The 15463-nt window shown below is 37.6% G+C and overlaps 1 protein-coding gene across 1 annotated transcript in view; it reads left to right on the top strand.

Moving 5' to 3' along the window:
- The window catches only part of LOC137004280 (BEN domain-containing protein 6), a 35857-nt gene that overhangs the window by 15033 nt on the left and 5361 nt on the right, over window positions 1-15463 (top strand). The window contains exon 9 of the mRNA XM_067364465.1: window positions 7668-7782. Coding sequence (XP_067220566.1) covers window positions 7668-7782 — 115 coding nt within the window. The remainder of the gene's footprint in view (window positions 1-7667; window positions 7783-15463) is intronic.

Genomic DNA, 15463 nt, shown 5'->3' with positions numbered 1-15463 from the left:
TCTTCCATTACTTCTCATTAACTACGGCCCCCGTGGCTGTTGATGTTACATTTCGGTTGATTAAACGTTTGTCATTTACACTTTCATCAAGCATCTCTGTCACCCTGCGATTCTGTTACAGTGTGAACATGTCAGTTGTCGTCGCTACACGTCCGGTCGTGATGAATGACTGTTATCAAGTGACCAATCCAAACTCTCAGAGCTCGTTTGAGGGGCAGGCTGAAGTCAGCCGTGACGATCTCTGTAAAATGTTATGAGTTGTTGTGACAGTTATCGTGTCGTGTTTGTGATTTTATTGCACGGAGGCAATAAAAGTCAGTAACTCGAAATCAAACTGAGTTTTAACAGATGAAGTTTGGGTGTTGAGATAAAATGTCAGTTTAAGGCCTCTAAGTGTCGGACTGACAATTTATTTACTTCTTTCAGAACTTGCCATGGCTTAGAGATTTTGGAAAGATTCACTCATTTCTATTTTTAAAAGTTAGCCTGGATCAATTTCTGCATTGTTTATTTATGTTTATTTTATTTTAAATGCTAATTATCTAAATAAATAAATTTGAGTGTATCTATCTATCTATCTTGTATGTACTTTGTACATGTTCGCTTTGTATTGGATGAACAAAGTGAACTGTCAGTCTGACATCTTATTTTATTTTCCCTTGTGACTGTTTAAGCAAGAGGCTTTAAACACAGACAGAATCAGTGCCATAAACTTTTCAGGGCTTTTTGAAAGCAAATGACCTCGTGACACCACTGTTCAAGGAACCGCACATGATCTTTCCCTCCAAAACTTGGTTTTGCATTTCCAAACAAATCCTGATTAGCCAATCAGAGACAGTTAATTGCCGGTGGATTAATGTTGTGTCTTGCTGCGGACAGTTTCAAGCTTTTCCTGATGATTCCACACTGCTGGAGACGGAGCAGTAGTGCCTCATCCTAATTTTTCATTGTGTGTCAGTGAGGAAATGAAAGAGGTGCTTGTAATAACCCATAAAGAGGCTTTTTATCTGTCTGTGACTCCCAAGTGCTCTCTGTCTTTCTTGCACTTTGTCTTTCTGCCCCCCTTTTCTCTTTTTTTCATTTCAGACAGTTTTGCACAGTTTGTCTTTAGATAAAATGAAATTACTGCTGTGGATGCCATCAGGCTCATATGAACATCTGTTCTGCCCAGTGATCCTGATTTCTGACCCCTGCCTGGATCGAATGTTGACACACACACACACACACACACACACACACACACACACACACACATATATATATATATATATATATATATATATAACAAAAGTGTGATTTTTAAAATTAGAAATATACCTTTATTCAGCATTGGGTGCATTAATTAGATCTAAACTGACAGTAAAGACATTTACAAAATATTACAAAATAAAATGCTTTCTTTTTAACTTTCTATTCATTAAAGAATCTTGAAAAAAATGCATGACGGTTTCCACAAAAATACTAAGCAGCACAACTGTTTTCAACATTGATATTAATCAGAAATGTTTCTTGAGCAGCAAATCATATTAGAATGATTTCAGAAGGACCATTTGCATCACATGAATAAATTAAAGTTTAAAAGTTATTCACATAGAAACCAGCTATTTTAAATTGTAATAATATTTAACAATATGAAATGTAGCCTCGGTGAGCAGAAGAGACTTCTTTTAAAAACATTTAAAAACTCACAGACCCCAAACTTTTGAACAATAGAGTATTAACCGGTATAGAAGGTTACAGTTTTATGCCATTTATTTAGAACATAAATATATCACTATAGAGTGTCAGTAGAGTATTAGTAGGCTGGTAGGGTTACGGTTAGACTAAGTTGACATGTAGTTGCAAATGAACTTAGTCTTTGTCATTGTAGAATGTCTGTTGGGGACCATCACAAAAAACAGTTATCAGATATTAAAGGGTTAGTTCACCCAAAAAATTAAAATTCTGTCATTAATTACTCACCCTCATGTTGTTCCACACCCGTAAGACTTTTGTTCATCTTCAGAACACAAATTAAGATATTTTTGATAAAATCCGATGGCTCAGAGAGGCCTGCATTGCCAGCAAGATAATTAAAACTTTCAATGCCCAGAAAATTACTAAAGACGTATTTAAAACAGTTCATGTGACTACAGTGGTTCAACCTTAACGTTATGAAGCGACAAGAATACTTTTTGTGCGCCAAAATAACGACTTTATTCAACAATATCCTGTGATGGTTGATTTCAAAACACTGCTTCATGACGCTTCGCAGCTTTACGAATCTTTTGTTTCGAATCAGTGGTTCAGAGCGTGTATCAAACTGCCAAAGTCACGTGATTTCAGTAAACGAGGCTTTGTTATGTCATAAGTGTTTTGAAATTCTCCACTGGGGGGTGTGACTTTGGCAGTTTGATACACGCTCTGAACCACTGATTCGAAACAAAAGATTCGTAAAGCTTCGAAGCTTCATGAAGCAGTGTTTTGAAATCACCCATCACTAGATATTGATGAATAAAGTCGTTATTTAGTTTTTTTGGCGCACAAAAAGTATTCTCGTCGCTTCATAACATTAAGGTTGAACCACTGTAGTCACGTCGACTGTTTTAAATATGTTTTTAGTAACTTTCTGGGCATTGAAAGTGTTAATTATCTTGCTGTCTATGCAGGCCTCACTGAACCATCGGATTTTATCAAAAATATCTTAATTTGTGTTCTGAAGATGAACGAAGGTCTTACGGGTGTGGAACGACATGAGGGTGAATAATTAATAAGAGAAATTTCATTTTTTGCTGAACTAACCCTTTAAGCAGACAGTCTATTAATACTTTAATGACACTTAGTTGACTTGTAGTTGCAAATTTACTCATAGTCAACAGAATGTTCAAAAGGGATCATCAAAATAAAGTGTAACCCTTTTCCTCTCTGTAAAACTTTAGCAGTCATAACTAACTAAACTAAACCCAACACAATCACCTGCAGTCTTCTGACTCGGCAAGAATCACGACTATCCAAACATTTGTGCCTTAATGAAACTGAACGTCAATACCTTTTAAATATATATCTGATTAAAATAACATGCAAAATTACAAACTCGGATGAGACTGCAAAGCATCAATGAAGCATCACTAAAACATCAATGGTGGAAATCTTAATGTGATTAAAAAAACATTATCATGACAAAAACATCAATTCGTCAAAATAAGGCCATCAATACATTTGGCAAAATATCAATGGCTTAAAAACAGAGACAGATTACAGGTCACCAATCTTGCCATTGTTTCCAGACAGTTAAAACATCAATTCTTCAATATTACATTATATTATATATAATTACAGGGACAATATAGTATTGAAAAGGACATTTTCTTGTTAAAATGAGGATATCGGCACATAAATGTATTATCCAAGAGGCAGTTTTTGGATAATATATTGCTTTTTTCCCCAACGTGTTTGCTGAAGCCACATTAATATCTCTGTTGGATAAATTTTGGATAAACAGCCCTCACACACAGACACATGAGAAGATTCACAGACGCGCACACACACACTTCCTCTAATTCTCTCTTTTTCTCTTTCTCTCTCTCTCTCTCTCTCTGCAGGAGGAGTGCAGTGCTGTGTGCTGTAGAGGGGAGATAATGGCCTCTGGCTCCTCAATCTCTCGGCTGTAATGTGTTTCTGACGCCAGCTAGTGCCTGCAGCCCCCTGGGAGGTTCAGGGACGACATCATGATGGAGTGTCAGGTGCTTCTGTGTGTGTGCGTGAGCATGTCAGTATGCATATCAAACAGCTCCATAATGATATCTGTTTCCTTGCCAGCCGCCCTAGACTGCAGGGACCACCTTTGCTTTCTCTATATTCCAATCACACGCAAATGTATATAGGTGCTCTTATGTATACATACAGTCAGTGCATCTAGAAACCGTTTCATTGCTCGTTTCTTGTCCCACTTTATGTTACAGTTCGGGCAACAATCAAGGTGGCATGGTAATGGTAACCATGGGAACCGACTCCTAGCGCACATGATGGAACTGACCAGCCCCGCCGCAACCAATAATCACCACGACACTTCCTGACATGAGCCGTATTAAAGGGTTAGTGGACCTAGTGATGGTGTTCATGTGACAAGAGACTCGGGCGGACTCACATCAGTGAATGGTTGGATAAGGGCTACTGTACAAATGTGGGTGTTTTTGTTTTTTTGGGGGGTGGGAGGGAGTAGGGTGGGGGGGATGTTTCTTGATTAGGTGGATGTAGAGGATGATTATTAAATGCTGCAAATTATATGGAGTGAAAACATGAAAATGGGTCAATGACGTGGCGGGTCATTTTTTTGTCCGAAGGCCTAATAATAAAACAATGATATGACATCCAAAGTGTGTAAGGTAGTGCAACTAGATCTATTTTGTTGTATCCAAAAGGTTTTAATTATATTTTGCTACATATAAAGGTATTTTAAAGATTTTGAAGTGTCAAAAGGTAATTCCGTTTAACCATCCAAAGGCCAATACAGCCATTTAATTTGTGATTAAAACATCTTAAAATGTAATAAATTTTATAACATCAAATATCAAAAACGTGCAAAATGGTATTACAATTAGGAGTTGAAGTTGTTGCTTTATTATGAGAAAGAATGTCCGGAAAAATTAATTTCATTGATGTCATTCAGAGTGACCAATATAAAGGGGCCATTTTGGATCAAGTCATGTGGTCAATATCATGTGACAGGATGTGACATCATTTAGATACCTGTAAAGGACCACAAGGTCGTGAAGCAAAGTAACTAACTCTCTTTTAACTATTTGAAAAATTAATGTTTTCACTTGTTCATAAGCATGTCCCAAAACATCAGGTCATTCGGTACAACCGCTATAAAACATTTAATATTTTAAAAACTTGAACTAAATATAAAATGTTTGATTGTTCTTTTGCTGGCTAGATAGATATCAACATGTAAGCAGTTTTTGAAAATATCATAATTTGGTTTAACCAAAAGTGTTATTCGGTACAACCGAAATTTTGGTTAAACCGACTTTTTTGGTAACAAATTTTGTCCATCTTGTAAAAAATTACAAAAGCAGTGTCAATTGATTATAAAAAAAAACCACATAATAAATATGTATTAGTGCTGTCAAATCGATATATATATATATATATATATATATATATATATATATATATATATATATATATATATATATATATATATATATAACAATATTAAAACAGATTTAAAAATCAGAGGAATCCACTAGTTACTCTTACATTTTAAATATCAGGGCTATTTTGGCTTTTTATTTATTTATTTATTTTGCTCCATGGCCTGGTTATTTTTTAACCTTTGCCACATGCAATGCTTTATTAGCCACTGCACCACGACTCAGGCTGAAATCTATGTTTTTAGGTTTTTGTGGATGTTGAAAACAGGAAGAGGTTGGCGTGATGGATGCATACACAATGTAACATCCCTATGTGTGTGTGTGTAGAGAGAGAGAGAGTAGTTTATGGCCACGGGGTCAATCTCTCTGAATAGCGAGGAGAAAGGGAACCCCTCACATACACACTCACACACATAATTCACAAAGACAGATCATTCACAGAGAGATATTTCACTCTCCTCCTCATCTGCCAGGCCTACGGCGTCTCGGCGAGGCCGTAACTCAGCCGCTTGATTGACGGCTGGGTTGGAGAGCTGAAAAGCAGGCTGGACACGTCAGATCATCTGGCATGTTGGAATGTCAGAGCGTCTGACTATTGTCTGATCTGGACAGGGCAGGCTGTGTGTTAGGGGATGGGAGAATGTGTGTGCATGTGTGTGAGGGTCATTCAGACATTACTGAGACACCGAGAGCCCTCACAGACAGATCAGAGAAGGCTAGTGTGACGATGGGAACGTGTGTTATCTGATCGGAGCGCTGTTTGTCTAACGCTTAGGTTACAGCAATTACAGGTCGCTGAGTCACATAGAGATCCCTGCACATATATGCACATTTCACACCCACACGGGCCTGTCAGATATACATCACTGACAACCCCCTTCCTGAATTTACAACATGGACATCAAACGCCCCCTCAGACAGCTGTCTGCCACCCTCACCCTACCTGCCACCTGATATCACACACACACACACACACATATATATGTAGACATGAACTATGATCAAGGCTGCATTTGTTTGATCAAATATACAGTAAATATGTGATGTGAAATATTATTACAATTTAATTTTCAGCTTCATTACTCCAGTCTTCACATGATCCTTCAGAAATCAATCTAATATGATGATTTGATATTCAAGAAACATTTCTTGTTATCAGTGTTGAAAACAGTTGTGTACAGTTTATTTTTCAGGATTCTTTGATGAATAGAAAGTTCAAAAGAACAGCATTTATTTGAAATAGAATCTTTTGAAACATTATAAATGTCTTTACTGTCACTTTTGATCAATTTAATGCATCCTTGCTGAATATATATTTTTTTAATTTATCCCCCCCCCCCAAAAAAAAATCTTACTGACCCCAAACTTTTGAACAGTAGTGATAATGTTACAAAAGCTTTCTATTTCAGATAAATGCTGTTCTTATGAACTTTATATTCATCTAATAGTCCTGAAAAAAAAATTGTACACTGTTTTCAACATTGAAAATAATCAGAAACGTTTCTTGAACATCAAATCATCTTATTAGAATGATTTCTGAAGGATCATGTGACACTGAAGACTGGAGTAATGATGCTGAAAATTCAGCTTTGATCACAGGAATAAATTACTTTGTGAAATATATTCAAATAGAAACAGTGATTTTAAATTGTGATAATATTTCGCAATATTACTGTTTTTAATCAAATAAATGCAGCCTTGGTGAATTTTCACATTTTATATATATATTTTTTTTTTCATATCATATTGTCTGTCATAGAGTTCTCAGTTAAGTATCAATTTTGTCTCAGATGTTTCTTCTTAAATTTATTTGGATAAATAAAAATAGACACAAATGAGAAACTGTAGATGTGAAGTAAGAGTTTAGAGCTGTAAAAGTAACAATAAACCAAATAATTTGGTTTTGTTTAAAATTTGACTTTGCAAACTTTGGTATCTTGTCAAATTTGAGCAGTTTGAAACATTATTGAGATCTTTGAAGCACTAAAGGAGACACATGTGAGATTACGGTGACATGCAAGAAAGTTTTTTGTTCTCAGGAGAATAATCTAAAAAGCATATGAATAAAGCCTGACTCTCCATTTGCTCTCCAATAAATCACGTAGATTGAAAGAAATCAGATTCAAATGTTCTTTCCTAAGGGCTTATTTGTTATATTAAGTTTATGTAAATTATTGTTTGTAATTGAAGATTCTATCTGACGACCTCATTTTAATCTAATGTGTTCCACAGTTCCACAAAACTGCAGTAACTATGGTATTTTGGACGAAACTTTAGTTACCATGGTACATTTATGTAAAGCATGTTTAAGTCCAGTCAGTTTCCACAAAGTTTGAAGCAATTTATCATAATTCTCAGCTCATGCGAAACATCTCTCAAACTGTGTTTTTACATTGTGACTTTCAGCAGAATGAAACGGGAGAAGCCACCCAGAAAGCGATGACCTCTGACCTTGTCGTAATGCCAGCCTCCAGGCGTGCTGACTTCACAGAGGCAGATGCACACAGCTCTCTCTGTTCTGTTCTTCAGCTGCCAGGCTCTGGAGCCATGGGGAGAAAATCTCAAGGACAGGGAGTGAGGAGACGGAGCCCTCCGGGCAGGTTCTGGACGCCACTGTCAGCTACAATGGACAGCTGTTGCCCAGGTAACAGGACGGGCGGGTTTATGGGATAATGTGGGCGGCTGGTGTTCTGGTTTGTGGTTATCAATGCACAACATACCCTATAGCATATAATTAAGTACACAACCAACGAGATTATGAATATATAATCAAAACAAGCTCCAAGAGGAGTCCACTACAATAAAAAACACAGATTATAAACCTAATGAGCCCAAGGAGGAGCGAATGTGTGTGTGTGTGTGCGTGTGTGTGTGGACGGTTTGACAAGCCGAGGAGATTCCACTTTGCTTCAACTCTCCAGATGCCATCACCATGGCTACACCAGGCTGGGAACCTGACCTTTGACCTTTCAAAGGGTCACTAAGTGACCCCTGCTGTTTGTACAGAGAAACTCCTTAGTGACAAGCGAGGGAGATAGACATCTGGCGGTGTGTGTTTGCATGTGTCTAGTGAATTAGTGGCCATAATGGACGAATCTTAACTCTGAATCAAAGTTTTGGACATTTACAATGATAGAGTGGGGTTTTGAATTTTGATGCAGTGTGATGCCTGCGTCTAAAATAAGTCATATTAAAACGTCACTTGTCTCAATTTCTTCAATCTGACAAATAAGCCTGTGTGGTGAAAAAAAGTCTGTCAAAGTGCTATGTCTCTCATACTACCTCACTTTTTTCTTTTCCATATTCATTTAACATGACATGCACTTGTTTTGTGCTCTCTCTCTCTCTCTTTATGTCTATGACACCCACATTCTTAATGTATGCATCTCCACCTCTATTATTCTCTCATACTATTGGACATTTCTAGCCACACCCGATTCTCTCTCCATCTCTGTTTTTCTCTGCCAGTGTCGCACGTATTTATATACTAGTCTGAGTACTAAATAGTATTAGAATAAATGCATCCTAGATCATAGTACACTACAGTTCAAATGTTTGTGTTCAGTTAGAATTTAAAAATTGTATTTAAAATATCCTGGATGAAAAGTATCACGGTTTCCACAAAAATATTAAGCAGCACAACTGTTTTCAACACTGATACTAATCAGAAATGTTTCTTGAGCAGCAAATCATCATGATTTCTGAAGGATCATGTGACACTGAAGACTGGAGTAATGATGATGAAAATTCATGATATGACATGCATTTTAAAATATATTAAAATAGAAAAGAGTTATTTGAAATCATAACAATATTCCAGTTGTTTTGATCAAATAAATGCAGCCTTGGTGAGCATAAGAAACTTTTATCAAAACATTAAAAGATCTTACCAACGCTAAACTTTTGAACAGTACTGTACATTGCAAATATGATGCTAAAAGTGTCCATATGGTTATTATTTCTGGTGAATATTGAAAATGTGTATGCATATTTAGTTAAATGCTGCTGTTTGTCAGTATGTTTTCACTGACTTTTCCAGTTTTATTAGTTATATCTATAGTACAGTTTAATACTGACAGCCTAATTTCGATGTTTCTGTGCCAGATAAATGCTTTCATTGCTAATTACATAGTTACAGACATTTAATTGTTAATTACGTAATTTCTAATTACATAGCGTCATTGCACTTAGCTACCTCTGGTTTATATCTTGTAGTCTTGAAAAGCTAAATGAATAAATGTAAATTAAAAGAAAACCCTCAGTCTTACTAAAGTGCATACTTTTAGTGCAAACTGAAATGCAGCCTTTATCTTTAATTTTTTTAAAAGGCTTTTTAATCATTATTTTAATTTATGCAAATAATATATATATAAAAAAAAAATAAAAAAAAGCTCAGTATTCCAGTGAAATCTGCTATTAAACTTGTGGACTTTTAGTCTTGATTTGACTGGCAGGCTCAGAAGGAGCCCGGGGCCTTGCAGGCCACAGGGCAATAGTGCATGATAATATACAGAACAGAAACACGCGGGAGTCAAGCAGAACCCAAACACACATCCTGTCTCCTGCAGGACTCCCAGGTGCTGCGGCGTATCACATTTCCATGTTCAGTCCCCAGAACGCTGCCAGTCAACATGCCGAGAACTGGAAGCGAAAGACCGTCTGTGTGTTGGAGGGTGATACAGCACATATGGCCCAAATGATCTGGCAACTCTATTTATTACACACAAGAAGTTAAATTGGGCTTTATGGCGAGTGTGTGAACATACAGCTCTGGCAGCGGCCAACCGGCGTGATGTTACGCAGACCTGAACGAGTGTGTATGTGTGCCTGGAATTTCTATATAACGTAGTTAGTGGCTGTTTCTCTCTCCCAAACACACTCAATCGAGCTCTGTCAACTGGTTTAAAAAAGTTTTCCACATCTTGATTACTGCCATCTTCAATCACATCTCATTGGACAGCCATAAGGGTAGCCGCATTTTAATTAGTCATATTAATTAATACAGCTGTTAGAGTCTCGGTCCAGTTCTCATCACCATCAAATCATTTCACATGCCCAAACTAGAGTTCATGCAACATTGAGTTGTACTTCTGATTTTTTTGTAGTTGTTGTTGTTGTTGTTGTTGTTTTTATCTTACTTTCCAGGTGTAATTGATTCAAATTAGTTCCAAACTCACATGAGAATTGAAATCTTATTATTGTTCGTAGCCAGATGAGTTCATTAATATATAAACATCTCTCCGGAGTTTTGGTCCCAGGAGCTCTAATGCAATAAAGCATCTTTAACAGCCATCTGCCCTGAATTATGGTCTAATTACCTAATAACCTCCAACATAAATGAACAGAATATAACATTGTAATGTTTTAATGTAGCACCTGCATAATATTGTCAACTAAACTTGCTGTCTACATACCGACAGCTGTAAACATCTGAATTTCTACTAGAAAAGCACTGTTGCTTCAGTCGATGATGCCGGGTTTTATTGTGAATGAGTGATGCTGTGTTTTCATAACCGAGACAGATCTTCAGCACTAACCGTAGATAATTCAGAGCGTACGTTCACCCCGTCACTTTATTACACACTTTATTAAAGCACTCTGACCAGAGATGAGAGGCTGCAATATCCACACCATTATTTTTCTTAATGCCTGCGATCTATCTCTGTGCATTAATGCACCCGCAGAGGATTCCTTCGAGTGTGTGTGTGTACAGTAATTGTGTAAAGGTGAGCGTTATACATTTAAAAATTAAAGAAATAATTGAAAATATAATAAAATGCTTTGTTTATGGAAAAAATGATATAAAATTGTAATAAAACCTGAATAAAATGTAAATAATAAATATATTAACAACATTTAAATTACTGATTGCTTCAGCTTATTGTAAAAATAAAACTATTTTATTTTTGCTGTTTGAATTATAAAATGGCTTTTATGCAAACATGTCATGTCTTTGACGTTCTTTGTCTATTGAAATTGTTCATGTTTTTAGATTGATACACGTCCAGAACATCAGCTGTGCAGATCCGGACTCACTGATGAGTGTGTGTGTGTGTGTGTGTGTGGTTCAGGTACACCCTATGTTATGGGGGTAAACAAAGATGGCAATATCCAAAATCCTTGTCCTTGTGCATGGGGACAATTTTTTAATGATTTTTGAAAATCTAAAAATGCAAAAAAAATTCTGTGATGGGTAGGTTTAGGGTTAGAGGATAAAATATACAGCTTGTACAGTATAAAAATCATTATGCCTAATGGAAAGTCCCCATAAAACATGAAAACCCAACATGCGTGTGTACGTGTGCTAGCAGCTGAGCGAGGCGAGGTGTGTAAATCGGGTTTGCTGATGTATGTGTTTGGCATTCTTATGGTAATGGTGTCAGATAGCATGTAATGAATTCATTATACTGCCTTATTGCACCCTCATCTGCAAACAGAGAGCCACCCAGGGACATACTGTATGAGTGTGTGTGTGTGTGTGTGTGTGTGTGTGTGTGTGTGTGTGTGTGTGTGTGTGTGTGTGTGTGTGTGTGTGTGTGTGTGTGTGTGTGCGCGTATGTGAGGTTAGCTGAAAAATATTATATGGCATTATCGTTCCTAAAAAGATAATAATGATCCTGCTTTAGTTTAACTAGGGAATGTTTCTTTATGTTTAACAACAAAGCATTTTAATGCTTGAATGTATTCACATTCATTTTCAGTCAATTTATTCAGTTATGTTTCAGTCTATCTGTTATATGGTGTAAAAGGTGATCGTGCAGTCATTTAGTGTGTAGAGAATCTCGGGTCCCATACGGTTGAGTATGTGGCATCATGGCTGATCTGCTCAGCCCGCCCTTGTTTCTTCAGTTATGAAATACAGGAAACATAAGAAGAATGGCTACAGAAATATTTAAATAAACATATGATTGCAAAACTCTCAGGCTTTGAATTTAAACATTTTTTCTCTACCGATTAGTAACATCCCAAACTGCACTACGTATTGCTAATCATTACATATTATATATAATTATTCATTACCGATAATGATGCTGGTGAGGACAACGGAGGAAAAATAATTTGCCAGTGGAAATGAAAGTTGATGGAGTATTAGTTATGTTTGGAATGGAATACTGGCACACTGCACAATATATTGTACTGTATACAATAACCATCAACACTGACAGGAACAAAACCCACTAATTATTTACCTTATTGGTCTGTCTGGATAAGTTTTTCCTTATATTATTACATTTGGTCCACCTCAGACTTAAATATGTGGTGACATGCTAGCTATAAAGCCTAGTGTATTTTAAATAGCACTCAAATGCAACAGTACTTTCGAACAGAGGTATGCTACGTTGACCTCAACATGGGCATGTTGCATTCAGCGTGAAGCATCCGAGTTATCATCTTGGAAATAAAAATATTTATTTTGCATTTTTTAACCAATTGCATATAAAAATGACTTAACTTCTGGCAATCTGATCAAATAATGAATCAAAAAGATATTAAAATGATTAAAATCACTGCAGATATTAGTTCTGGTTCATTCTTATTTTGACAAATGTAGTAGGTCATCTGGGTATTCAGTGCATACAGAAAATGTGCATAATGGTCCACTGCGCATTATAGCCTACATACTATAACGTTACTGCAGTAATACACTAACATTACTGCAGTACTACAGCAGTATACTATTTGAACAAAACCACTGAGTAAAGTCCCAGATCAGACTGGGAGTAAAAAAGTCAAGCACTTCATGTTTGAGTAGGCCTCTACACAAACTCTTTACCTCACAAACACTCAAACACACATAATCTCCTTCCCTCTTGCTCTGCTTGGCTTCATATTTCTACATTACGCAGGTTTTTAAACACCTCTTGTACTCCTATTAGAGAAAAAAGAAGCCGAAGAAGAAGAAGTTCTGCACTATTTATCCCGTCAGACTATCAATCACTGTCGCTCTAGCTGCCCCGTCTTGGGCGCAAAGACAGCGCTACGCGGCCAGCCATTTGTCAAAGCGGCCCCGGAGGCTACGCATGGCTGTGTCCGGGGAGGACGGCCTGTCGTCGGGCCGACGTGGATGAACGAAAGCGCTATGCAAATTAGCGGCTAATCTGTGGCGGAACACAGGCGCGCCCGGCTCGCAGGTTCCATTACTCCTCTTTAGCTCGGTTGATTATGATTAAACTGATGCCTGCCGATCGGTTTTAACCCTTTTGCCCGCCAAAAAAGCGGCCCGGTGCGGAAGCTTCCGTTTGGCTGGAGGCGCGTGGAAGATGAACTGTCTGTTTATATAAATAAACGCGCTAAGTTTGAGTCACGATAGTTCCCCACAGAATCAGCGGTTTAGAGTGAAACTTCCCTCTTTGATCTTATGTTAATGAAATAACCTTATCAAAATGAGAGAAAAGGGTAAAAGAATGGCTCAGGTTTTGTGCTGGCCCACTTCACAGTAGGTTAACTTACCTGACAGAGTTGAAATGTGTTTCTGACACCTTTGCTGGAAAAAAGACTAAAAGATGAAATTTAAAGTCTCCCTGAAATCACTTTTTTTAGTATGAATATGTTAGCCTTAATGTTATGAATAAGCTGGTGTGCTCCAAAACAAGGACAAAATTCACATTAGAGATAATCATTCAAAACTTTCTCTCACTTGAATCACAGATTTTCTCAGGGTTGCCAGGTTTTCACAACAAAACCCGCCCAATTGCTCCTCAAAACTAGCCCAATCGCATTTCAGGCGGGTCCCATGGTAAAAATCGCATTCCGGGGGGTAAAATTAGCTTTTTTGGCTTGGCTCCCCTGGTAAAATGCGCATTCCAGGGACTAAATATCACGTTATTTTGGGTCGATTCAACGTGAAAAACAACCCGCGGCAACAGTGTAAAAGTAGCCCAATTGCGCGGGAAAACCGTGGACTTGGCAACACTGGATTTTCATGACATCACATCGCACTTCAGCTTCTCATCAAATCTTCTGTCCAATCAAACGCTATCTAGAATCTGAAGTCCCGCCCCCTTCTACACTATAAAAAGAATTCTGTGGCAGAAAATTGGTCATTTGCTCACGCATTTACTAGTTTATACATGGTGAATGGCACACAGTGCACTATATAGAGGATATAGGGAACGATTCAGTGTAAATATGCTTTCCTTTGACGTGAATAAAGTCAGTTTTCGCGTTAGTATAACATGAACTGCTGCAGCATGAGCACAGTCTGCTCTAACCCAGGGACACGGGAGCACAGAGCGGATCATATCCGCGAGTTTGCTCAGACCATGAAAGGTATCGGGCCCATTTAAATTCTGCACAGAATGCTGTATTTTAAAGTGATATAGAGGAGATTAGGAGGAGAAACAGTTAGATATTAAAGGTGCTCATGTAAGAATGACAGCTAGTGGTTAAAATGGGTACTGCAGTCCAAATTCAAAATATTGCTTGCCCCGCCCCCTCCTCCTCAGACTCGATGCTCTCGCGGGTTGCCAGTTTGAAGACGCAACAGGAGCGAGCTCAATTGACATCGGAAGGCGAGGAGACTTACACACAGTAAGATAATTAGTTGATTTATTGATTTATGATGAGTTGATATCGTGTTTTAATATGCTCCCGTTCATAGAGATTTTTAGATAGATGCTGAGGCTTTTTAGGTCGGGTAGAATCTGCGATCTCTGACCCAATTTGTTCGCTGGCTTCCATGGCTGCAATTCGCTGCATGTGTTTTCCACCAACTGGCAACCCGGGGTGGCGAAATACTATTGGGTAGATTGGCAACATGCGGTCTTGCACCGAAACAAAAACAGAAATTCTGACACTGAACGCACATTTCGAAGTAAAATAACTGTCTGTAGCAATGGTTTTCAGAGAAACGAGTATGTGAACTGAGCATGTTTAATAAATATCTGCAAACATATTGTGGTATTTTTATGCTTTAGTACCATTAAAAAACTTACATAGAGCACTTTTAAAAGGAAACAGAGGTTTTACTGAGTTTAATGGTTCTGGCCGAGCTGTGATAAACAAAACACTATTAGCTATTTTTAAAAAAAGGGGTAGGGCTGTTCAATATATCGCCCTGTCTTCCTATTTCAGTAGAAATTGCGTTAACACATTAAATAATGCTGCGTGTTCCAAGACACTTCAGCGGGCCTTTAAAGTCAGCTTGAAACTGGTATTTTCTTCCCTGTTGTGATATATATCCTATAGGCTACTATTGAGTGAAATGGCTTCTCGAACAAGAAAAAATGACTTGATTTTGTCCATGGGGAATTGATTGGATGGTTGTGGTTTGCAATTGCTGTGATGTCATGTGAGTGACAGCCAGGTTGTCCCGCCCTTGAGCC

Source organism: Chanodichthys erythropterus, chromosome 3 (genome assembly GCF_024489055.1).
Source record: "Chanodichthys erythropterus isolate Z2021 chromosome 3, ASM2448905v1, whole genome shotgun sequence".
Classification (NCBI taxonomy): domain Eukaryota; kingdom Metazoa; phylum Chordata; class Actinopteri; order Cypriniformes; family Xenocyprididae; genus Chanodichthys; species Chanodichthys erythropterus.
This window is presented reverse-complemented; position numbering and strand designations above follow the sequence as displayed.